The 26,403-nt window shown below is 51.3% G+C and overlaps 1 protein-coding gene across 1 annotated transcript in view; it reads left to right on the top strand.

Annotated features, from left to right (window-relative positions):
• The first annotated feature begins 2,120 nt into the window (after positions 1-2,120).
• Positions 2,121-26,403, top strand: part of BTBD16 (BTB domain containing 16) — a 48,271-nt gene continuing 23,988 nt past the window's right edge. The window contains exons 1-8 of the mRNA XM_070504512.1: positions 2,121-2,195; positions 4,489-4,640; positions 8,592-8,665; positions 10,507-10,650; positions 14,043-14,132; positions 15,281-15,395; positions 21,805-21,874; positions 23,152-23,282. Of these exons, the coding sequence (XP_070360613.1) occupies positions 2,121-2,195; positions 4,489-4,640; positions 8,592-8,665; positions 10,507-10,650; positions 14,043-14,132; positions 15,281-15,395; positions 21,805-21,874; positions 23,152-23,282 (851 nt within the window). The remainder of the gene's footprint in view (positions 2,196-4,488; positions 4,641-8,591; positions 8,666-10,506; positions 10,651-14,042; positions 14,133-15,280; positions 15,396-21,804; positions 21,875-23,151; positions 23,283-26,403) is intronic.

Raw genomic sequence — 26,403 nt, 5'->3', positions numbered from 1 at the left:
CCTGGGCCCTGATTCTTCTAGAACCGTGGTCTTTAGAGCCAGCACTCAGCCTCTGAGGCCTAGACACTCCACACTGCCAGGCCCCAGGGGCTCTGGGTCTACACTTCCCACCAAGGGAGGCTAAGGGTGTGCCAAGATCTCACAGCTGGTCGGTGCCAGAACCAGAGTCGAAACTGAGTGTTCTTTCAGTGTATCCCACCGCCTCCCCATATGGTGACTGGTTGGAGTCACTGAAATGGGCAATCTGGGAAGGTAGTGACCTCCTCATCCCTGGAGTGTTCGAGAAGATGGGCATCCCACCGAAATCCCCCTGTAACTGTGGGATATGGGATTTGGTACAGGATGGTTCTGGCTAAGAGCTGTGCTCAATGAGGTTTGGTGTCTGAGCCATCAAAGGCCTTTGCTCTTAGGATTTCTGACTTGTCTGGGCCCTGGGGCAGGGTCACAGCACATCCCAGCACAATGGGCACCACCAGGAAGGGACCTTGAAGGAAACATGCAGGGAGCCATTTCCATTTATTTGCATTTGTTGTCTCTGACTTTGGCTAATAGCTCGGTTCCCAAGAGCTCTGGGGGGATGTATGTGCAAGGGGCTTTGCAGGTGGGCTGAAGGCCCTGGATCCCTGAGCTCAGACCCTATAGGGAGTGATGGACCCAGTCCAGGCCAAGGGTCCTGCTTAGGGACGGCAGGGAGTGCAGCACTTTGGGACGCTTCCCTGGAGTGGCCACTAGATGGCGCCCAAGGGCCTGCTCTCAGCTGTGCCCCAGAATTGGTACCTGAGGGCATCCTGGGCTGGCCAGAAGGGACAAGTGATCCAAGTCAATAGATTTCAAACTCTTTAACTGGAATCTTACGTGGGGCGCTACATTCCAGGGACAGGTAGCTGGGAAAAGGGAGAGAGCAGCAAAGAGAGCAAATCTATCCATTTGTGCACAGACATCCGCTGAGGTGGACCGTGACCCACACAGAGGCAGACACACACACACACATGCATAAACGTGCGTGCACACACACAGAGTGCCCATCCGTGTGCAAAGGCAGGGCAGTGGGTAGGGACTGGTACATTCAATTATCAAGTCAAGAGACGCTTGTTGAACGCTTCCTTGGGGCAGAGTTTGGTTGGTGGGCTCTGTGGGGACGCAGGGATGGGTAAGCCAACACAGGACACTCCACGCTAACCAACTACTCTGCAAAGCAGACTGTGGGTGTCCGGAGAGGGAGAATTGCAGATCTGAGGGTGAGGAGGGAGGGACATTCAGGGGTGCCCCCGTTTATGGGGTGTTTTATAGTTTCTAGAATACCACTGCAAGTAGGCAGAGCAGCTCCCTTCCTGTTTTACTTTATAAGTTACACGACTCAGGAGAGGCTGCACGTGGAGGCTCTCAGGGAAGCCTGCCCTCAGGACTCACGAGCTGCGCTGACTCCAGGCTCCTGACTGGAGCTGGGGTTTCTATGAGCCCCGGGGTGGAGGCCCAGGACTTCCATGGATCAAGTTTCCCCGGCCCGTCAGATGTGGCCCCCACCTCCCCCTTCCTAATTCAGGGCCTGGACGTGACAGACCGAGTCGCTGAGGACACTGTAAGATTCCGCCCTGCGCCCCCCAGAATAAAGATGCTTGGCCTTGTCCCCAGCTTTTTGTCAGTTCTTAGTTCCCAGAGAGAGCAGATTAAAAATCATCTACCCACAAAATAAATCATCAGACACAGCTTTTAATAAAGTAAAACCCTCTGGTTTTTACTTAAATATTTTTGCCAAAACATTTCTGGACACTAAAGCTAGAAATTAGAGGACCCCAGAATGCCAAAGCTGGGAGGGATCTGAGGGCCTTCTGGTCGGATCTGATTTACAGATGAGGCCTGAGGACTAGGGGGGGTGGTTCTCCCTGAGGCCCTTTTAGAGAATCTTCCGGGTTTCCCCAGATGCTCTAAGGACACATGGCACTAAGTGGAAACAGGCATGACACCATTCCGCTCAGGAGGGAGCCGAGGAGGAAGTGCACCCGGGCTGAGCATTGCTCCCGCAGCCCCTCAGCGACAGCCTCCCACACGGCCCCCAGGCCCCCAGCTGCGCTGCAACTGGGCCTGGGACAGGAAGTGCTCGGAACCTCCCTGATGTTGCCATGGTGCCCACGACGACCCAGGACACCAAAGGTGAGCTCCCCTGCCAAGGCACCTTGGCGCGTAAGAAGAAAAGGGTGAGCCCCAAATGTCCCGAGCTCTCTCAGGATTCAGCCTCAGAAGACGAACAGCCCCAGGGATCCTGTAATTCAGAGACTGAAGTGATGCGAGTACCTCCATTCAAGAAGCATCCCCTGTAAATGCACCTGTGCTGAGGAGGGGGCTTCAGAGCAGTAAGTGCGGCCGGTCCTTTTTATCCGGTTGAGAGTCAAGGAGGGCATCCCTGGTGGCCGGCCCTGCTTGGACTGGGTAGAGAGGGGCTTTGGGGGTTCCAGGCTGGGAGGCGGGAGGGGTCTGGAGCTGAGGGGCCATCGTAAGTAGCACATCATATGGTCAGCCTACTTCAAACCCTGCCCCCGTTCCCATCCTTTGGTAAAGGGTGAAGAATCGTGGGTTACCACCTATTTTGTCTCATCTGAGCCACTTTTCAAGCACAAAGCAGAGAATTTTCTGTCCACTAATGTGCTTTAAAAAAAAATGAGGTATTCTCTTGATTTGGTAAATATTCCCCACTCGAGGCTTACTCATTCTTTTATCCAAAATATAGATTCTTTAGGTCAATCTCCTCCAAAATATTTTGAAGAGACCTTTTGGAAATGTGTTGAAAATTTAATCTTTACCTCTTTTGTCTTCCAGGTGCTTCTCCCCCCACCGCCCCCTCCCGTGTAATCGCCACTGTCATTCATGAAAATGTTGAACCCGGTGAGTAGGTCGGCTTTACGAGAGGGCAGGCGGTGGTGGAGCAGAGCTCCTGGTTATGGTGGTATCACCAGGTTTCCACAGGCGGTGGGTCTTGCACCACCCAGGACTCCAGCTTTATTACTGACTCTGCTGGGAAGAGCATGTTCGGGGTCCTGCCGACGGAGCTCACCATCACTCAGGTCTCACACTGCAGCAGGCCAGCTTCTAGAGTCAGATTCCACAGTTTTCAATCACCCACCATATTCCAGGCACTATACTAAAACATAGTTCCCAAACTTTATTTTATTTTATCATTTTAACATCACTACCATCACCATCATCATCCTCATCCTCATCCTCATTGTCATCATTCCCATTTTACATATGAGAACCAAGAAGCCTAACAGGTTAAATGACTGGCCCAAGGTCGCACAACTAGTTTGTGGCAATAACAGGATTTGAATTCAGATCCTTCATTCCGTGGCCCCAGTTTCCCCACCACCCCGCTGGTGCTTGGCGTGGCTTAGGCTCAATGGCACCCATTCCTATGGGTCCCTCATTACGCACTTTTCCTGGCCAGATTTCCTTGAACCGTCGCATTTCAGGTTTATATCCGTGCTGGGTATTCTCCTGCTTCCTTAAGGAAATTGCTGATGCCCTGGGGCCTCAAGAAAAAGTCTAAAGTTCCTGCCCAATGACCCAGCTGGGCCTCTCCTCAAAGAATTGAAAACAGGTGTTCAAACAGACACTCATGCGTGAATGATTGTAGCAGCTTTATCCACAATAGCCAAAAGGTGGAAACAACCCAAGTGTCCCTCAGCTGATGAACAGATAAACAAAATGTAGGGTCTCCATACGATGGGCTATTATTCAGCCATGAAAAGGAATGAAATTCTGATACATGCCTCATAAAACATCATGCTGAGTGAAAGACCCCAGACATAAAAGCCTACATATTGTATGGTTCCATTTATACAAAATATCCAGAATAGGCAAATCTGTAGAGGCAGAAAGCAAATTAACGGTTGCCAGGAGCTGGGGGAGGAGGAAATTGGGAGTGATGGCTTCATGGGGGCAAGGTTTGCTTTTGGGATAATGAAAATGTTTTGGACTCGAAAGTGATGCTGGTTGTACAACATTGTAAATGTACTAAATTGCACACTATGAAATGGCCAATTTTATGTCTTTTGTATTTCACCACAGAAAAACACCAAAAAACAAAAAAGAACAGTCCCTGGCTGAGGTCTCCTCAGTTTGGTATCTCTCTGAATCACCTGTTAGGATAAGCTCTGAAAGAACCATTTCTTGAAGAACCATTTCCCTGCCGTGGGTTCTTCAGAGCCACCTACAAAGAAACCATCCTTCTCCCTGGCCTTTTGCCTCTGGCACCTGCTGTCCTAGATCCGAAATTCCAAATTACTGTGTAGCTTGAAATCCTCAGTCTACTGAGTACAATATATTGGGAAGCCCCAGGAAGATGGCTCATGAGAATACTGGCCATGTTTGAAAATTAACCACCATTTTAAAATATGCCTTGATTTTCTTTCTGCTGTACAATTTGGGAAACCTGGCATTTATGTGAGGTTAAAAAAAAACCCCACTACTTCCTCTCTTTCTTTATTTCCCCAGCAGCACAAACCTCGGCTGGAGCGCAGGATCGCTGGTGCAACCAACCGGTGGCGTCTCCCCAGACAGCCTGTCTCCGGGGACCTGCTGGCACTCTCCCAGTTGTGCAAGGCTTTGAGCATAGACTTTGATGAGGCGCTGAAGAACCCACACAGGTAGGGAGAGCACAGGCCCATGGCCAGAAGGGCCCCTCAGGGTGAACTGCATTTCTGGGAAGTGCCCCGTGGCTGGGCCACTGTGGTTGGGCAGATGGGCTGTCACAAGGCGCGTTTGTGTGGAAGGCTGCCTTTGGGACCATCCCTTAGGGATGCACAGGGTCAGTGTGTCTACTTCCTCTAAGAATGTGGGCAGTGATAAACGTGCAGAGAGAAACTGACCATGTTTTTTGTAGATTCTCCTTTGCATTGGGAACGTTGGATGCTAACAGGATTCTCTTATAAGTTTATCAACTGATTTGTTGACGAACAAAACTTAGCTAGTCCTGGCTCAGAGTCTGAACCCCTCTCATGAATGCCCATTTCCACCTGGTTGATTGGCTTCCTATTCATTAGAAGCTGGCTTCCCCCTCACTTCCAAAGTATTCTAGGCAGCTGGCTCAGAGCATCATTTCTTCTTATTGTGAGTCCTTTCTTGCCTCTCCTGGGGACACAGAGCTGGACCCTGTTGCAGAAGGAACACTTCACTGCCCTGGTGCCTTGGTCTCAGCGGATGCACTGCCCTCCCTGGGCTGGTAGCATCTGCCTTGTGAGCACACAGTCGAATCTTCCTGAGCACGGGCTGGACCCCTGGGCACACAAGAGCTCCTTGCTCCATGTTTGCTGAGCGAGTACCCTGATCTTTGCTTTCTAGACCCCCCTGGCCAGCCCTGCTCCATTGCGCCCCCCACCCCACAGGTGCACATTTGAATAAATCAAAACTCATCTGGATTTGGTGTCTAAATTCTCTGATGACCACAGCTTAGAAAAATTGAGTGCTGTGAGTCGCTACTTTTGGCATTGGCTATTCATAGCCTTGAACGATCTTGAATTTATATTCTGTTTGGTTAGAGCCCTGGGGAAGCCTTAGAGTTGTTGCCAAAGCTCGTTGTGTTCCTTAGCACCAGGGCCAGGCTGGGCAGGAGGTGCTGGAGCGGGGCCTGGGAATGTAGGGAAACTGATGCTGAAAACTGCTGAGGGTGGCTGGGCAGCGGAAGTGGGGGTCTCCAGGAGTTGGTTTGTGGAATCGCTGAGCTCAGCTGGGGTTGGTAGCCTGAGGGTGGGGCACAGAAGCCAAAGGACAATGGCAGTTGGTGCTAAGCTTTAGGACTATTAAAAGGAGTCTATCAGACAGCCTTGGAATTCCTTCTCCATCTTCTAGCTCTGTGACCTTTAACCAGTCACTTAACTTCTCTGAGTCTCTGTTTCCTCATCTGTGAAATGGCAATAATAGTGCCTCCCTTGAAGAGTTATCTTGAGGGTTAAATCAGACAGTACATTGAAAATGCTTGGCGTTATTTCTAGCAAATAGTAGATGCTCAATACACGGAGCAATTATCTTTGCAGCCTGGGCAGCACTTTTAGTTATCGATCCTGGTGACCTCATTTTGGGAGGTGTCAGCCCTGTGCTCTGCCAGCCGCCAACCCCGTGTGTCACTCTGCCTCTTAGCACCTTCTGCAAATCAAAGCGCCTTGCCTCCAACACAACAGATCTCTCCCTGGTGATGCGGGAAGCTGTGGTCCAGAGGCAGGGTGGGGCAAGTAGGCACTCTGGCAGGCTGACCACTCGTGTATCTGGTAGTCAGCCAATCTATGCTCAGCTTGCCTGGGCGGTTCGGCTCTGCTCCATGAGCCTCTCACCCTCCTCCTGAGACAGTGGGCTAACCTGGACATGTTCTTGTCATGGTGATGGCAGAAGGCAAGAGGGCAAGCCAAGTTGCACAAGAGCTTTTCAAAACTTCAGCTACATCACATCCTCTAACATCCCATTAGCCAAACTCAAAGTCAAGGGCAGAAAATCAAATTAGAGTTTTGCAAATATGAAGCCAAAAGCCCTTTGGATGGCTTGCTGTAGGAAGTCTATATGTCCGTAAGAAATATATGGAATTTCCCCCTTTCCCCTCTTGTTTCTCCATCATAGGTCATGACCGGGGAGAGCGAGCCCCAGCCTAACAGCACATTCCCAACGTCCCCACATGCCACTTCATCACAGGCCATTTAGTCCCAAACAGTAAAGAGGACAACTCACAGATGTCATTTATTCCATTAACTTTTCCAATGGTCCTAAAATGAACCTGGCCTTGGAATCTGCAGAGCCTGCATGATGAATGGTATATCTTGGCAAGCAGCCATGACACCAGGAGAGAGCAGTGTGGTTACTTCTCTCGTCTGGCTTCTCCTGGCTCAGCCAATGGCAGGGATGTTTGTGAGGGTAGTTGAGCTCATGGGCATAGCTCCATGGTTTCCAAAGCCCATTGCTCCATTTTGAGACCATGGTCTGAACTCTCGACCTGGGCTAGCAATTCCCAGATGTATGACCCAAACCACCAGGGGAATTGAGGCTGGCTTGGGTCAGGTCCACTGCTCCTGTTGGATAAACAACTCAAACTCTCACTGCCTTCCTGAGGCTGAGTCACTTGTAGCCACCCTGTCCACCTGGAAAGGGCGGCATGTGGTTGATTTTATTCTGGACACAGGTACCCCCACCCAAGCCCTCCTCCGTGCACCCTGGCCCATGAGGACTCCTGGGATCATTGGAAAACAGAATGGCAAAGGTGACAGTGACTAGATGTGGTCATCAAGTATCCCTTGGCTGGTTGGCTTTCTTGGGATGACTGTCTTCAAGCTGTGAATATGTGACTCAAACTTTGTTTCATTTCCTTGCTCAGCAGGATCAAAATAGTGTTTATGGGAAAGCATCTTACCTTTGTCATCATTCAATCATTGAACGGATATTTATCAAGCACTTGCATGATGGCGATGCTGGGGTTACAGCAGTAAATACACACTGAATCTGTCTTTGTGGAACTCAGAGCCTAGTGCAGAGGATGCGTGGGTAAAAGGCAACCACAAGACACTGTGGAAGGAGTTTTCATGGGGGTAATCCCAGGGCAGCAGTGGGGAGGGCTGCTGGTCCAGCCTGCCCAGAGAGCAATAGCTAAGCTTATCTGGAAGGATAAGCAGGAGCTCGTCAAGTGGAAAGGCGAGGAGAGCACTACTTGGCAGAGAGAGCCATGGGTCCAAGAGAATGGAAGCGAGAGATGGCGAGTTCAGGCTGTAGAGAAGGGCTGGAGTGGAGAGTGAAGAAGGATGAGAAGCAGGAGCTGGCTAGCCATGCTAAGGAGTTTGGGCTTTTCCCTCGGAGAACTGGGGAGACACTGAAGGATTCTCAGCAGGAGAGAGGCAAGACCAGATTTGCATTTCAGATGGTCCCTCAGGCTGCAGTGCAGGGTGTGCATCAAAGAGGAGCACACTGGAGTCTGGAGACTGGCAGTGACTCGGGGGGGATGATCGTAATTTGTATGGAGGTCATAGCAATGAGGGCAAGGAGAGATGGATGAATTCAAAAGATATTCTGTCAGATCTGGGCAAGTGATAAGATGTGACAGCACTCAGTGTGCTGGCCTGGGCTACTAGACGCCGCCGGTGCCATTTCCCGGTGGAGTGGCAGGGTTGGGTTCAGGGTAGATTCTGAGTTTAGCTTTCAGACACAATAAGACCGGGGCATGCATGACCCCTAGACAGAGGTATTGATGAGTTCACTTCCCAGGAATGCCTAGAACCCTCTCTTCCTTTCTCACGCAGATATTTATTGAGCACCTGCTGTCTGCTAGACATTTAAACATTCGTCAAAAGAGGTGTGGTTCAGGCAGCCAGGTGTAGCCTCAACTCCCTCCTTGGTAAGGCCTGCCCGCAAACCGAGAACAGGAATTCACGTTTCAAGCCCCCCATCCGAGCTTATGGTTTATCAAATTGGCAGACAAAGGTGACCTGTGGAAACTCTCATGGGGCGAAATACGCTAAGGTTGATTAGTGGATGCTTCAGGGAGGCTGTCCTGGAAGGACACAGGTTGCAGTTGGAGAAAAATGTCCTATTAACGCCTGGATTTTTTGTTTGTATTTTTCCTTGAGGTTATACGTTTCACAAATTCAGAAAATTTTCTCTGAGAACTTGAAGAACAAGGCCGTCCAAAATGGAGAGGCAGGTGAGTTATGTCACCAGTAGATTCAGGCAGAAGGTTTCTGACCTCAGGGGTGTCTTGGGGTCTCTATGGAAGGAAGCCAGACCAAAGGTCAGGTCTAACGTACGTTAGGTGCCCGTAAATATTTGTCAAATGCACGATGAATGAAACCAAGCTGGACAATCACATTTTCATATGCTAATGGCCATGATGAAGACAGATGTGCTGATGCAAATAAATAGGCTTTGGGTTGGACCACTAAGCAGAAGCCCCTTCGAGCACGGGGCAGCTGTTCTCCAACCCTTTGGGCTCTAAACAGTCATGAGTTGGATGTCACATTGACACTTGTCCAAGAGGACTTTTCTGAGGAAGGATCAAGAACCAGACTAGGTCTGTTCAGCTGGGAAAAGGCTCATGGAACCCCTCGAGGAGGCTGGACAGGCCAGCTCCTTAATGGGGCTTTTTCTGGATAAACCCCACCCCACGGTGTGGCTACCTGAGGTCAGAGCCAGCCTCCTCCCTAGGAGGGGCTAATTGATTTCTTCTCGCTGTCAACTCTGGTTGACTGGGGGCCCTGAGAAGGAATCTGAGGCCGTCTCCTGGCCCAGGAGAAAGAGTTTCGGGATTGGTTGGGATGTCTGCCATGCATTCGCCATCCTGGAAGAGGAAGTGGATGTGCAGTGAGGGGACACGCTTTATCCACATTCCTCTGCCTATAGTCACCCTGATCTGGTGAGATTCTTTCTAACCTGGCACAACCAGACCATCACCTGAGGCGATCCAAGATTTGAGATGAGAGCCCAGGTTCTAAACCCCAGCACCAAACAGTATCGTGGAGTTAGTGAATAACAATAAGAATAACAGGAGAAGACGCAGGTACCCAAGGTCACGTGGTTAAAGTAACAGCAAGGTCAAGAAATAAGTAGAAGGGCTAGTGGCCCTCGAGGTCCTGTCTGATACTGAGATTTAGGGTTTGGGGGATCACCCATGCACCACCCCATTCCCCCAGCTCTGTGCTAACACAGGGTCCAGCCTGCAGAGCCCTCCCACCCACAGCCCCTCATGCCTCACCTGGCCTGGCATCCTCGGATCCTCCATCTGGCCTCGTATCAAAGTCTCTCCTCTCTCTTTGTAGTCACCTGTGCTGTCCACGGTGAGACTCCCCGCATACAGCCCTTTACAGTCTTCACACTGTGTCTCAATTCCCACCTCCCAGCTGGGCTTTCTGATGATCCCCATTCCCTCGAGGAAAGATGCTCACGAGGACTCTGCTCCCTGGTGACAGCCCTTTTACTGTACTGCACTTTGCTGTTGCCTTTCAAGTGGCTAATAATTAGGCACTCATCGCCCAGGAGTTTTCAATAGGGAAGTGGATAGTGATTTTGCTCCCCCGGGGACAGTTGGCAATGTCTGGAGACATTTTTGGTTGTCACAACTTATGGGGACGGGTGATACTGGAATGCTGCTAACATCCTACAATGCTCAGGATGGCCCCACAGCAGAGAATTATCTGGCCCAAAATATCAGCAGTGCAAAGGCTGAGAAACCCCATAATGGGGAAGGCAAGAGGAGGCCCCCAGGAGTGTCCCAGCCAGTGTCCCAGCCCCATGAAGGCTTTTCCAATTCCCCAAACTGGAAGGTAGCCGTGTGCCTCTGAAGTCCTGCAGCTGTTGGTCAACAGCTCCCTTGGATGTTCGTTGCCTTCTGTGTTACCTTGTGAGTCTGCCTGTGACATCCCCTGGGAGCCAGTAAGCCCCAAAGGTCCCCACTGTCATCCTCGATGGAGAACATGGGAGAAGGAGTTGCGGGGTCTCCGGGAAGGGCCGTTGTTGAGTTGTTTGCTCAGCATCTCTTTCTCTCCTCAGACGTGATTCTCGAATGCCTGGGCTTTAAATGGGAACTCCATCAGCCCCAGCTTTTTCAGTCCAAGACCCTGACCAAGCTTTACCTGGGGGCCCTGGCCCGGGCCACCACCAGCCCCATAAAGGAACTGGAGAAGCTTCTGCAAGGTACTTTCTCACCGGCACCAGTGCGGAGGCCCGAACACCCCCTTTTTTGAGAGACCCCGGCTGGGCATTTGGTTATCTGATTTAGGCGCTTTGGCAGTTAAGGGCAAGGCCCGTGGTGTGACCTCATCACGGGATCTCATCTCAGTCTCCTCCGGTATAAAATGGGGACAACAATTCTTACTGTGTTGCGTTGAAGACTAGAGGTGTAGGCGTGAAGTTCTAGAACAATGCCTGGCGTGTGTGAACACACAGGAAGTGTCAGCCATTTTTCTCTTAACAACCCAATCTTGTCCAGCCGGCTGAGACAGAGACTCTCCCTACTTCTTGAGAAGAGGGAGTGGGTTGTGTTGAGTCTTCTGAGGGGCTCTCTGGCAGGAGGCATAGTTCTGATGTGTGTGGCTTGTTTACCCTAAGTGTGCTGGGTAGAGGTTTACACGTGTACATCGATTTTATTTTTCCTTCCCTTTCCTTAATTCCACCTCATTCCAAAAAGTATTTAAGTGACTTCTTTCTTCTTTTTCTCCTTTTTTAATCCTAATAATCCCCATCTTATCTGTCCCATAAGCTCTTCTCCGGCAGCCTTGCCAACTTCTTCTTTGGGTAACAGGTTGGCATCGCCTCAGAACAACGACTCATAAGCAGGTGTCATGGAAAATTTAAGGTTTCCCAAGCCAGCCAGCATGCCAGTCAGGATGGGATTACATTTCCAGGATGTGGCAGCAAAGCCTTGTTATTCCAGAACCAGACAGGCTGCCAGGGCCCCCAATCGCTGCCCCACCCTGAGCCTGGAGAGAGGCCCCGGCTGCCAGCCGGACTCTTCCTGGCCACAAAGCGTCTGACTCAGCCCTTCCCGGCTGAGCTGGGAGCCGAGCGCGGCTGCGGCATTCCCACAGCCGCAAAACAGCCTTCATACTTGCTCACGATCCTCGCTCTTCCTAAGCGCTTGTCCAGGGTCATCGAGAGTGGCGCTGAGCTCTTCCTTCCATGTCACCTGTGCCCAGGGCAGAGCTCTCACTTGGCCTCCAATGAAAGGCCATGGAGGCCCAGACAGTGAGCACACTGAAAAGCAAGAGAATCTGGAACGGGAAAATGAAGTTATTGTTAACATTATGGTCTTTAACATGTCTAGAATGGTCTCGTCGAGAAGATCTGACCCTGCTAACACAGCCGCTCTGACCCAAGCCCCCGCTAGAGGCTGGGCCTGACTAGGGAACATTGGGGTGGGTGTAGAGCTGAAACCCCAGCGCCCTGACTGCCTCACTTTCCAGGGTCTTCCCACAAGTGCCACCAACTGCACCAGGCTCTGGGACTTGTGTCTCCACGATTTTCAGTGGGTCCAGCCCTTCCTGTGCCTGTGAAAGCAGAATGCATCCCACCATGATGGATCGTATGTGCATCTCACAGTTACCGCTCTTGTGTTCTTGAGAACATCTGCCTTGCTGTCCTGGAGTTGGCAGCAGAGAACGTTTCTGACCAAGCCCTGACGTGGCGGGCTCTGTGGAGACGCAGCCCCCCGTTGGCCACACAAAGCTGTCCCAGCTGCTCATTATCTTTCCACCAAGAGTGGAGGGTCAGCTGTACTTTAGCCGGGCATCTTTATTCTCTGGGATGAAATCCAAGAAGGAAACGGCACTGTTACTAAAAATGAACCACCTTGGTTTAAGAGCATCTCAGAGGCATGTGATCAAATTCTTACTTTCCTATAGGATTTTGAGGTTTTCCTTAAAAAGGAGGGAAGGTTGAACTTCTGTCTTCTGCTTACCCGCCCTAGCTAAGATTCCTTCCTTTCTTCAACAAATGTTGAGTGCTTAGCCTACGCCGGGCACTGTGCTGGGAACTTACTGTCAGGGTAGGGGACAGAGAAGCAAACCCCAAATGATGATAAAGCGTGATAAATAGCATGATACACACTGATACTGACGACCACCTCCTAGGTGTCTACCATGTGTCAGGCACCCACCAGCATCATCTTATTTACTCCTCCCAATGGGGGTGAATGATAGAATGGAGCATGCCAATGGGAGGCCGTGCAGAAATCCAGGAGAGGAAAATGATCCAGAGCCTGGAGCAAGGCCTGGCACTCAGTAGGTGCTCAATAAATATTTGCAGAATGAGAGCCTGAACAGAGCCGGTGCCGTGAGCCTGGTGAGGGGAGGGGAGGCCGCCTCGCTTGCCTGAGGAAAATGCATCTTTGTTCTCTCTTTTTCCTGCAGTCTTTGTAGTTGCAAACTGTGACAGTTTTTGGCTCCTGACTCATGTCGTTTTTCATTATCTGGAACCTTGAGCTCACTAGGCTTGGGATTCTGGCAATGGACTCCATTCATTCTGTCAATTCAGCTGATATTTACTGAGCACCAGTGTGTGCAAGACTGTGCGGGGTCCTGGGGATGGAGTGGCGAGTAAACCATCCCATGTGCGTGCCCGACAGATAGTAGACCCACAGATCCATGGTGTAGTAGCAGATGGTAGTAACAGCAGGTGGTTAGTCCAGGAGGAAAAATAAAGCCATTTGGTGGGGGAGAGGGGGAGGTGGTGCTACCTTATATATGGGGTCAGGCAGGCCCCTGATTGGGGAGGGAGGGAGCCCCGAGACTCACTTGGGAAACAAGCCTCAAGGAGGCAGGTTTGGGACACAGTGAACCAGAGACTGGTGGGAGCATCCTGGGGCCACTGGAGAGGCTTTGGCTTTGTGCCAAGGGTGTAGGACGCCACTGGAGACCTGAAAGCAGTGTGTGTTGTGATTAACATTTTAGAATAACCCCGAGTGGATGGGGGAGGCTGGCAGTGAATCAGGCTGCCCTTTCCCTTCCTCCTGGACGCCTTCAGTGGTGGGGGTCCCCTGGTTGGAGATCTGTGGGACAAAGTTTCAAGAGCCACTGGGTGGATGCCTCAGTCCCACATTCATCCTTCAGCAGGCGGTCCCTGTGCTCTTCTCTCCTGCCATGTCTGAGCTGGGTGCTCAGGGTCGGGGTGCAGAGATGACCCAGGCCCACCCCCTGCCCTCCAACTGCTCACAGCCTAATGGGGTGGGGGTGGGTGAGGAGGGAAAGAGAGAGCAAGGAGGGGCGTAGTCATAAATATTTGAAGTGCAGTGTGAGCATCAGTTTCCCAGTTTTGACTGTCACAGTGGCTGTGTTATATCATTGGGGGAGGCTGGCTGAGGGGCACACTGCAATTCTCTATACTATTTTTATAACTTCTTGTGAGTCTTCAGTTATTTCAAAATAAATAATCATTTCAAAAATGCATCCACTTAACAAAAAACAAACAAATTACAGTGTGGTACATGCCAAGGTCAAGGTTGTGCAAAGGGTGGGAAGCCTGACACTGTATCTTGCACAAGTCACTGTGGCTGTCATGTCCATATGTCCTTATCACATTTCCTTTACCAGCTCACTTGACTGGGAAGATCAAAGAAAGACCCCCCATAAAGAAGATGATCATTTCCTTGAAGATCAATGACCCCCTGGTGACTAAAGTTGGTAATGTACACCTGTCTTCATATTCCAAGATGCCATTGAACCAGTGGTCCTCCCAGATTTTAAAAAACAAGCAACAACAACAAAACACAGCAAACAAGTGTCACACAACGTTCAGTGCTTCCTTGTTAGAAATGCCTGAATGATGCAAAGAGAGGAGGGGAGAGAGGCTGGGACAAGTTGGGAGGCAAGAAGGCATAATGCTGCTAAAGAGAGGTGCTCCTCCTTGGGAAGGAGGCGTGAAGGATGCAGGGGTGGAAGGAAGTAGCAGGCTTCTCAGACGGACCCAGGGACAAGTCCCTGCCGCTCTGGGTGCACATGGCCCCCCGGGCGCACACTGCCCTCCCAGGGCACCACTGCCCAGGGAAGCTCTCAGGCCCACCTTTGTCCCCAGCCAGCGCTAAACTCTCCCCTTCCCGCCAAGGCCCCTCGCTGGTGGGCTTCCAGCAGCAGAGGCCTCCCCAAGGGGACTCCCTTGGGCTCATCACCCTCTCCCCATCTCGCCACCTAGAAACAGACTTCTGTGTTAATACGACATGTCAAGAAATCATCTGCTTGAGTGCTGGTTGGGCTGTTTGTCCTCAGAGCGCTCGGGATGGCCCCACAGTGCTATTTGGGACCAGGTAGAATTTAGAACGAACCAGGTCATCTGCTCCCTCGCCACAGGAGCTCAGTTCCCACACTATCAAATTATCCTGGCTCTTCCCAGGGGTCCTTAACCTCTTTGAAGACCCCAGACTCCAAGGAAAATCTGCTGTAGGTTATATGTCATCTCCAGAGAAAAAAATGCTCCAACATGCACTCCACCTTCTGCGCATATTTGGGAGGGCACCTCCCTGCACAGGCTGTGGGCCTGCGGTGAGGAAAGAACCCCTGAGGCACAGACTTGGAGGACGAGCTTACAGGACCATCCTTTCAGCAGGAGCTCAGTTTTCTTTAGTTTCATCCTCACCTCCTTTTGGGAAGCTGGGAGCCCGGGTGGTGTCTGCATCCAGGTCAGAGCAGGTGCATTTTCTCTAATGGTGTCTCTGGCCACCAAGCTAGTGGACACTGGAGCATCCAGCAGGGAGGGCACTGCCTGTGCGTGAGGGACTCAGGGGTGCAGAGCGGCCTGCTGACAGCTCTCTCCCTCGGATGCTGCCTCCCTACAGCCTTTGCCACAGCCCTGAAGAACCTCTACATGAGCGAGGCGGAGATAAACATGGACGACATGCTGGGTGTGCTGGCTTCCGCTCACATTCTCCAGTTCAGCACCCTGTTTCAAAGGTAAGGAATGGTGGCGAGGCATGGGCCAGGGCCAGCCCTGGGCGGGATAGGAAGGGGCCTCCTGGCCCATTGCTTAGAACATTCCTTTTCCGTAGGTTAGAACATCCAGGATTTCTTTGCACACAGCTTTGAGTCTGCAAAGGAACCAAGACACTAATTCACACTAAGGCATTATGAGCTCACAACCGAGCTACCTCTTCAGCAACATGCTCATTTTAACTAGTGATTCTGGACTCACAGGAATGAAATGCAAATAGGGGAATTTCCATGCGTGGGAGCTATTTGCCTCTGCACAAAGTGACTTCCCAATAGCACTCAAACTGCGCATGCTTATCAATTTCACCTGTGTTCATTTTGGGCTCAAAAAATCTCTCTCCATTTGGTGCCCACACCCATAAACTGGCCCTTTGAGGGTAAGCTGACTTCCCATCAATCTCAGGGCTCATGTTTCCTACTCATTTTCTACCTTGTTTTTCCTTGTAAATAGCATTTTCATCTTTACAAACGTTACACACAGTCATTGTATATCTTTCAGAAGAGAGAAACATGCAAAGATTGGAGTCAAAATTGCCCATCAATCCAACTGCCCATTTTGGGCACAGCCTTTCTCCTTGGTACTCAGACCCCGCGGCCTCCCTGGGCTGCCCATCAGCGGGGTCCGGGTGTGAGGACTAGGAGGCATTGACAGTGCATTGGCATCGAATGTGAGAGCGGCCTCACCCCGACCAGGGTTACCTGCGTTCATGGAGAACTTGTGGATGCTGGAAATGTGGGGGAGCGATGGAGACAGCTCAGTGTTTCTGCTGCACCTAAGCAGCCAGTGAAATGCAGCCTGGAAGGTTGAAACTCTTGGGCTCCCAGTTTTCGTTAGACTTTTTCTGCAGCACTGAAAGCAACCCAGGATGTGAGCCTCAGGGTCTGTGCTCAGCCACCTGGAAGCGGCTCCTTAGTCTCTCCATGTGCCTCAGTGGTCTCAGCTGTGAAATGGGGCTCATTACACCTGTCCTGCCTGCTTCACAGGACTTGGTCGGGGGTGGGGATGTTGGCACAAAGGGCTTTGAGACGGAGCGTTTGCTGTGGTCAGATGTGCTTCCCAGCTCCTTGCAGGGATTACCTCATTTCATCCCTGCAGCCCTAGGAGGAGGTATGTTACTATGCTCACTTTACAGATGAGGGAACCGAGGCCTCCAGAGGTGAGTAACTTGCCCAAGGCCACCCAGGTTGCACATAGAGCAGCCAGGACTTGAAGGAGGTCGAGGGGCCCCAGAACCTGCACCCCTAAGTCTGTCCCATTCTGCTTTGCTCAAGTGATGTGGTAACGTCCTTTGCTCATTCATAGTCCTGACGTCCCTGCTCCCCTTCTCTCCAATGGCGTTTGGTCAGACGGGGTTTCCTAGGGCCAGCCATTCATGAGTTTATTCGGTCACACCTTCATTCATTCATCTGTTCCTTTGTGAATGATTCCTTGGCCTTCTCCAGTACACCGGGGAACAGTGAGGACCAGGTGGGCAGGCTCCCTGACCTCTGAAGCTTCCTGCCCAACAGTCTCCAAGACACAGGAAATGAGTAAAGTGAGGGAGGAGTGAAGGGTGAGGATTCCCAAATGGAAAATTTTGTGTATGTGTGGTTAATTTCAAGTAAAACTGGTACCTGTGATTAGAAAGAACATTTCTTAGAACTGCCCCCTCTTTTTGTATCCTGTAATATTCCTCCATTCCATTAATGCTTATTAAAGAGTAAGGGAACCAAATGGAAAATAACTGATGGGATTAATTTTTCTAGAATGTTCTGTCCCTTCCCTCAGGCTTTTTCAGGGATGTATGGCTACTGCACTCACGTCCTAAACACAGAGGTGGCATCTTCTAGCTCTTTGATTTCCTGGTTTCTGATGCACTTCAGTAGAGAGAGGAGATTGAGGGCAGGGATGGTCTGCCTGGCTTGTGTCACCGCCCTAAGCCTCAGTTTCTTTATCTGAGGGAATGAATGAATGAATGAGTGAATGGACTTCCCATCTAAGCCAAGAGAGGACATTAGCTGGCTCTGTGGAGGGCAGGGGCAGGATCTCTCCCAGGGACCTTACAGGTCTCAACTCACTTGTAGAGTCCACACAGCCAGGTTCAATCCCACAAGCGTTTGTGAGCTAGTGCCTCATTCCTGGGGCAGAGCCTCCATCTGGAGCATCTTGAAGCCTCGTCAGGGATGCAGAGGCCTCGTGCACGAGGGATGCAGGCTCTCCAAGGCCTGGATGTGACAGCAGAGGACACGCTGAGGGGGACCAGAGTCTTGAAAAGGCACTCTGGCATGTCGGCCTGGCCAGACGGGTGGGGAGGGGCACTGTGGGAGATGGGAGGCCAGCAGTCGTAGGCAGGGTTAGGTTGTGTAGGGTCGTGGACTGACTAAGGAATCTGGCCTTGACCTCGCAGGTGATGGAGGAAAAGGCTGGGTTTTCCTGAGATTCCCCACGCCCCTTTCATTGTCTGTGTCACCCATCTTCAGCTCGGCAAAGCCTCGTGACATAAATAACTACTAAATCACAGCTTCCTTACGCAGGCGTTTCTGAGCAGCTATGTCCTGGTGCTGTCCAGGAAGACATCTCTGACCCAAAGGCTGGAAGGCCAGCTTTCCTCTTGGAGCAGGGCCTCCAGCCACCTTATGTCTGTCTTGGAGCCTCGGCTGCCCGACCTCGGGCCCAGATTCAAAGCCCCATCTTACTCTCCGAAGCCCAGCCTGGCTTACTTGTGGCTGAGCCAAGAATCACAGGTTCTTCATTTCTTTCCTCCTCCCATGCCTTCCTTTGAGAGCCAGAGCAGGAAGGGCTTTGGAGATAATGAGCCAAACTTATCATTCCACTGATGAATGAATCTCAGCCTGCCTGGGCTGATGGCGGTGCCCAAGATTCTACAGATCATGGTGGTGGGCCTGCTATTCTCAGTCAGAGCTGGGCAGGCCTGGCACACAGCTGGGCTGGGTCTCGCCTGCCTTTGAGAGGCTGATGGTGCAGTTGGCAGGGGTGTGGCAGCACAAGCTTTAGCATGTGGTGTGTGTGTGTGCATGTGTGTGCACGCAGTGGAACAGAAGTGCCCCAGGTCTCTTTGATAGCATCATAAATTAAGGTGCTGGATGAGGCATCAAAGGTCAGCTCGGCCGAGCTCCTAGCCAGTGCAAAATTTCACCGAGGTGGCTGCCTAGGTCTGAATCCTGCATACCTGAGGGTGTTCATCTTTAGGGGATGAAGTGTGTACATGCAGTTTCCACTGGGTGCTGTTCATTAGACTCACGCATCAATATCTGCACTGGCACTGCTGGGATCATGGTTGTCACGTGCATATGCACGCATACGCACGAGTACGCACACACACACATAATCTCCCTAAGGGTCACTTGGGTCCCTCCAGGCTCACAAGGCTGGAAGGGCATTTCCTTGCCTCCATGCAGGACTGAATTCCATCTGCGCCTTTAGACTTTCCAGAAGTAGGAACCCCCACCCTCCCTGAGCCCAGGGACAAGTGACCTGGGTAGTCCCAGGGCTTGCTTTGTGTCCTCTGGTCTGGGAAGCCTGACCATTCCAGCCCAGCCCGGCCAGTGAGTCTGACAGTGAGAACGGGAGAGCACAGGCGAAGGTGTCAGCCTCCTGGAGCATGAATTTCTGTATCCCACCTCCAAATTCAGCTAATTCTGCCCCTGCATCTCTCCTGACGGAAGCCAGCACCTAAGAACACTGTGCCTGGTGAGAGGTGGGACCTGACCCTCTTGCACAGCCCCATTCATGCCTCAGTTTCCACCTCTGCTGATTGGTGAGCTCGGCTGACAGTGAGACCAGGAGCTCCAGGAAGACAGGAGCTTTGTTCATGACAGGTATTTCCAGAACCAGCAACAGAAGCCAGCACACAGCAGGCACTAAGGGGATGGATTTAGGCTGGGAGGGCTGCTTCCTGGCAGTGTGTAGTTTCATGGGGGAGTGGTGGAAGAGGCAGAATACCAGGCAGAAGGAAGCCATGGAAATCAAAGGAAGGGGAGCATGTGAGGAGAAGCAATCAGGGAGACTTCCAAGAGGAGGTGGTACTTGAGCTGAGCTCAGAAGGATTCCAGCCATCAAAGGGTGAGAGAGAAGGGGACTTCGGGCAGAGGAGCATGGAAACGGGGACATGCTCGGCCACTAAGACCCCATGTGGCCGGAGTTGGGGAGGGGCATGGAACAATGAAGGGAAAGGTGAGTGGGGAGGTTAGGATCATGCAGACCTTGAAGCCCACGTGGGCAGGTTCCACCTGGTTCTGTCGGCAGAGGAGAGAGCCTGAAGCTCGGAAGGGGATGGGGACAGGACCCCCTCTGTGCTTTCTGCTGGGACCCTCAGGCCACAGCATGAGGATGCCATGGGGAGGCGGAAGCTGGTGGAGGCAGGGAGACCTGTAGAGAGGCTGTACCAGAGACCCAGGGGAGAGGTGAGGGGGATCTGAGCTAGGCAGGGGCAGTGGGAGGGAGGGGTGGAGGCAGGTCTTCCAAGAGGCAGTGAAGATATAGCACTAGGGACTCCAATCTCACCAGCCAAAGTGCCCGAGAGATGACAGCAGAGTCTCGTGTTTATGCAGCCCAGATTGCTCCAATACTCCAGACAATTCCTTCAACTGGGTGCGATCAGTCTCACTGTGGTGAAGGGAAATCCTAGGATCCATAGGGGTAAAGTACCTTGATCATGACCAGATTATTTATTCATTCATTATTTCTTGCTTTGTTCTAGTAAGGGCTTTTGGTGACTTAGAAGAATACATAAAATAACAGGGCACAAAATAGTTAGAAAAAAAAGAAAAAGAGGAAAGAAAAACAAGGACAGAGAGGCTGAAGTTGCATAACAACCTATACTCTTGCTGTAGGTGGGCCACACATTTGGCTCTGAGCTTCCTAGCAGCTAATATGAAAAGGGAAATTTGATCAGTGATGTTAGACAAAAACAAATAAGTGGCTTGGGAGAAGCAAAGCTACCGTTGGTAATAAAACCCTAGGTGTCTTCATCGGATGACACTAAGTGACATCATGATCAATGTCCTCAACAATATCCATAGGGTGAATGCAAGAATAAATTTTATTATATTATTCTTTCTTGGTATTGGCAAAGTCTTCACACCAAAATAAAACTCAGTAAAAGCTATTCTTTGGGGATGCAGCTGATGGTGGTAATGAGCCCCCCAGCTCTCTGCTGATCTGGCTTAATTGAAGAATACATTTTAGAATATGTGCGGGAGTTACTGGGTATCCTTTAAGCTTTTGTCCACAAGCAGTGTGTATCTCGGCCGAGCTTAGGATAACCATTGAGTGATAATGAGTTCAAGATTGTGCTTCTACACGAGATCCCAGTAGCTATTCTCTGGGCCCTGTTTGACAATGTAATGTGAACAAGCCTTAAGAAAATTGTGCTGAAGAGTGGTTAATATCCGCTATGAATTTGTTTGAGTCACTGAAACTCCACGACCCCGCCATCCGCCTAGCATATCCAACCCTCCACCCACCTGTCCATCCCAGCTTATCTCCTCTTTGGTCTTGCCCCCTGCCCCACTGCACTGCAGCTGTGCTATCCTTGATGTTCCTTCAAAGTACAGCACCTGCTCCTGCCTCAGTGCCCTTGTACATGATGTTTCCTTCTCTTGGAATGCTGGTCTCCCAACTCCTCCCTGGCCAATTCTTTGCCCTCCTCCTTCAGGTTTTAAATGTCACTTTTCCGATCCTTCCCCCGCTAGGTTAGATTCCCCTTTTTCTGCATTCCCTTGGCACCTTGTTCTTTAACTTTTTAACCCTTAACACAATTGTAATAATGTGGTTATCTTCTAAATGTTTACTTAATGTGTATTGTCTCATTGGCCCATCAGCTTTGCTTTTTGCACCCCAAGGGCCTCACCAGGTGCCTGGCACATGGTATGTGCTCAGTAAACAGATCTTTAATGAGTAAGTGAGGCCTAGTCGTGAGAAAGGACCAAGATTTTCATCAGAAAGTCGCTCTTTGAATCCACTTGTGCACAGAGAGGAACGGAGTGAGAGGATCCTCTGGCAGCACAGTGGTGGTCTGTGCAGGGAGAAAATGCCTCTGGCAGGGCAGAGATGGCCATCCTGGCTGAAATTAAACCTCAGTACGACACCTTAGGGGCTTCAGCTCGAGTGCTAACGCTGCTCCCTGGTGTCACAGCTGCTTGGTTGCCTTCTGAAGGGTCTGATCTCAGGCCTCGCCTCCCCCAGGCCAGAGCTCTTGCAATAGGCCTTGCTGGTCTTGTCCTCCTGTCCCGTGTTCATATCCCTCAGGCAAGGCTCCCTCCCATGTGAAGGGCCCCTGCTGCCGTCTGGAGTTGAATGGAAACCTCTGGAGCCGCCCCGTTTTCTGAGAGCAGCCTGGGGGCCGGCAGGTCAGCAGCCCTCTCTCCGCAGGTGCGTGGCCATGATGATGAGCGGACTCACGCCGAGCACCATCAAGAACGTCTACCTGGCCGGCTGCAAGGTGAGAACAACCTGGACAGGGCGCCTGGGGGACCTTCAGGGGCACCCAGACTCGGACCTCACGCACCAGACGCACATCCAAAAAACCCACCCGAAGGCACCAACTTCAGAGTGCCAATATTTTATTTTGCCAACTGAACTTTTTTAATCATCTTATTTTTAAAAGGATATTTTAATGCCAAAAAGGTAGAAAAGCCTTAAAAATGGGAGTGGGGGCTGGGGGGGTTAACAACCTTTCTCACCAAAACAGCAGACAACCTTCCAGGACATTCTTGTTGGAGTCAAGTGACATTTGTCCCACCGGGGCCCAGTCACTGTTGGGAATAAATGAGCTAATCTAACTCTCTGATCTTCAGAAGAGAAAGCTGAGACCCAAGGGGGCGGAAGACCTGGCCAGGGTGACACAGCTTCTGAGTGGCAGCGCTGGGTCTGAACCCCAGGCCTCCTGATTCCAGCCTGTGAGGCCACCACTGACCTGGATGGACGCTCACACTGAAACAGACACATTTGACCCTAACGCTTGGTTCATGCATAATCAACGTGTCACAGTGTTCTTAAAATAACATCTAGCGATATTTTAAGTACCTATTTTGTCAAAGACAACTTGATGTCCTCACCGTCACTCCATTGGTCATTAGACAGTCCCTGGGTGCGTGAAATCTTTACATTCCGGTCAGCATTTCTCAGCCACTCTTTGGCCTGGGGAAGACCTGAGGACACGCAAGGTATACTAAGTAAGCCCCTGTCAAGGTCCCTGGCCCCGGGAGACCTTTTCCATTTTCTCTGGACTTTCATTCTTCTTACTTTTAGGACACGCGCCCACTACTAGCCTCAGAACTCCACGTGAGGCACACCCGACAGGACCTTCCGCGACCTGTCACTGACTTTAGGCCAGAGGTTTCAGCATGCAAGCCCTGTGGTCAGACCACCTAGGTTTGCTCCTGGCTCTGCCACTGACTTGCTGCGTGACCGCCGGCAAGAGCAGGAATCTTGGAGCCTCAGTTTCTCCATCAGTGAAATAGGGATACTAGTGAACTAGCCTCACGGGGTTGTGGTGAGGATTGATTTAAATCAACCTAGTGCTGTGCCTTGGGCATAGTAAACCCTCAGGAAATGTCCTCTGCTGCAGGACGTCTGTATTTTCTGTACGTTACGGCGAAGGTTTGAGCTCGCCTGCAGCACCGCGCTCCCAAGATGCTTGTAGCATCATCACGGTCCAGGAGAGGGCGCCGAGAGTTCAGGAATGCCTTCATCACTCAGCCTTTCTTGCCTTCTCAGTACAAGGAAGAACAGCTCACCACAGCCTGCGAGAAATGGCTGGAAATGAACTTGGTCCCTTTGGTGGGGACGCAGATCCACCTCCGGAAGATCCCGCAGGAGCTGCTCCACAAAGTGCTGAAGTCCCCCAGGTCAGAGCTGGTTCCCTGGGATACTGTGTGCAGGACCAGGAGCCGCCCCTGGGTGGGCCTGGGGGAGCAGGGGCGGTGCAGGGAGGGCAGTGCTGCAGCGGGGACACCTGCAGCCCTGCTGGACAGGGCCAGTGTGCAGCACCCCCTCGATCCCAAATTTCCTGCCCTCCTGGACAGCCAGGCCTCGTGTGGGGGCCAAAGCGTGGGAGACTGTGGAGTTGGGGAGGGGGCTGCATTCACGCTCTTCAGCAAGGTGGGGACCTGCTGGGTGGCCACTGTCTCGTTACCCACCTGGTAATTAATTAACTAGTTGCCTAAGTAATTTAAAAAATCCTGACAACGTTAATACACATTCATTATGGAAAATGGAAAACAGGAAAAGCAGAAAAAGAAAAATAAAAGCGCTCACCCTAAATCAATTTCTACCTCCAGCCCTGCCCACTCTCCTGAACAGCTCTGGACCCAGACGTTCCAAGGGTGTATGACTTCTCTGACAATTAAGGCCAAAACCCAACTCTTGGTGCCCCCGCCTGCCCTATGCTGCAGCCCCACCCCCAGCCTTCCTCCACCAGCTGCTTGTGTTAGCACCTTGGGATTCCTCTGGATGCCCGCTCACCCTTGCCCCCCAAGTGCGGTCAGTTCTATTTCCAGACCAAATCCGTGTCTCTGGGCCTTTCTGCACCGGCAGCAACCAGAGGCCAAGCTTCCATCGTCTCTCATCTGGACCACTGCAGGGACCTCTAACTCAGGGTCTTGCATCTGCTCCTGACCCCCTTCCACTCACATCTGCAGCCAAAGGGGCTTTGGCTCTGCTGATCTGGCTCCTCTGTCCCACACGCCCCACAGCAGCTACAGGGCCTTCCTGAGGTTCCGGCCCCACTGACCGGCTCGCTGCCCACAGGGCTTCTTGCGTGCCTCCTGCCTGAATTGCCTGGCCCCAGTGGCTCCTTCTCATCCTGTGAGTAATTCAGGAAACAGCCCCCAATGCGTGGGCTTTTAGGTTATTTCCAATGTTTAACCAACATAAATAGCGCCTTGGTGACATCCTTCAATGTACATTTATCTTCATCCAGATCATTTTCCCACTATTTCCCTTTATTCTTAGAAGTGACATTACTAAGTCAAAAGGACTTTCTGTTTGTTTTTATTAGTATTTTAAAAATATTTTATTTGAAAATAATTTCAAACTTAAATAACAATTACAAGAATAGTACAAAGAATATCTATAGACCATGTACCCTGAGTCGCCCCATTCAATTTCCCCCCTTTTGCTGTGACGTTTGCATCTGTGTGCGTATCTACATACACGCTTTTTTGTTCTGGACTCTTTGAGGGCAAGCTGCACACATCATGTTCCCTAACCCCTAATGCTTCAGTGTTTACGTATCATCACAATGCGGTTATCAACCTCAGGAAATCTGACGTTGATGTTAACCTTAACATCACTGACCCAGTACTGCCTTTCATAGCATCCTTTTCCCTAGTTTAGGATCACAGATTGCGTTTACCTGTCATGTCTCTCTGGGAATCTTTGTTTTCTTTCCTGCTTTTTCTCCCCAAATCCCCTCAGTACATAGTTGCGTATTTTTAGTTGTGGGTCCTTCTAGTTGTGGCATGTGGGATGCCACCTCAGCATGGCTGGATGAGCGGTGCCATGTCCGCGCCCAGGATCTGAACCAGCGGCACCCTGGGCCGCCGAAGCAGAGCGCGCGAACTTAACCACTCAGCCACGGGGCCGGCCCCCTCTCTGGGAATCTTTAAAAGGTTCCTGATCCTCACTGCCAAGTTATCAAGATTATACTCCCTTCGGGTGAATTTCGAAAGTGAGAACTAAATTCTACTAAAAACTTGAGCGCTATATTAGAAAATAAATGTTTACTCATGCTTATGTGGTAGAGAGCATTCTGATTTCAGAAATTAGATCTGGAAAGATTTATTCTACTGTTAGTTCAAAATTCCTAAATAGCTTGTATTGCCCTCACACTTAGGCAGAAATGAGGTTGGTAGACTGTTCTAGAGTTGAAGGCGACCGTATTACCTAAGAAGACCTCAGGACCCGGGACCCCAAGAGCAGCCCCAGGGTCATTCTGCCCTGCTCCCCACTACTTTTCCACGCATGTCCCCCCCACCCCCACCCCGCCAACAGAGCAACGGTTATGGAACTCTTGAAGAAAAGATAAACATGGCATCCCTTAGACTTTTCATAACACTGTCCCTCCCTTGGAAAGACTGAGCTGCCCCACCTTGGTAGCATTTAACCAAGAAAAGGGAAAAAAATGTCTGACCACAGCCAGAACATTAGTGACGGGATAGGCCTTACAAAACGTACACTGGGCAGGAAAAGAGGTCAAGAACATTATGTGTCAAACGTCTAGACTCTCAAGCTTGGGGAGACATGACTGATGTGGAAACTGGGTCCTGCTCCTCCGGCCCCTCCCCTGGAACAGTCAGCACAGACAGGCCAGGGCTTTCCTGGCTCAAGGAGGGGAGAGCCCTGCGTGGCCACGGGCACGTCATCAGCCCGTGTGCCCTGGAGTGACCAGGCCAACAGCTCCCAGACTCGTGCGCTCATTATCCCAGGTGAACTCTCCACCCGGTTAATGTCCAGTGGCCACTTGCTTTAAGCTGGAGGGAAGTGGGGAACGGAGGGTGCAGGACAAGGGGGCCTGGGCCACACCCACTGCCTGGTGAGATGGCTAGAAATTTCCCTAGGCTCGGGTTCCTCATCTTGGTGCGCTTGCCAGCTGGTGGATCTGGCACCACAGACCACACCTGATTAAGAATGGACCTTTGAGCGAGTTACCTTTCGTTAGCACTTCTGGGTGTGTGCTGTGCTATGCGCACTATCTCTTTCCCCCCAACCCCATGCTGTAGGTACAATTGCTGTCTCTAAGATAAGAGGGACTAATAAAAGGCAAGCCTCGGCCACCTGGAGCTCCAGGCTCCAAGGTCCAGGCTCCCACCCTCCACACTCCACCGTCTCCTTGTTTGTTGAGAGGCCAGAGTCCCCAGCAACCAGAACTCAGTGAGGACTGGGCTGTCCTGGGAAGTCACGTGGCCCCAGAGCTGCTGTGTGGAAGTGCCAACCCCCAGGTCACAGATGGAGTGTCCCTTGGCCCCA

The sequence above is a fragment of the Equus asinus genome, chromosome 2 (genome assembly GCF_041296235.1).
Source record: "Equus asinus isolate D_3611 breed Donkey chromosome 2, EquAss-T2T_v2, whole genome shotgun sequence".
NCBI lineage: Eukaryota > Metazoa > Chordata > Mammalia > Perissodactyla > Equidae > Equus > Equus asinus.
The sequence above is the reverse complement of the archived record's forward strand: the minus strand, read 5'-3'. Positions and strand labels throughout refer to the sequence as shown.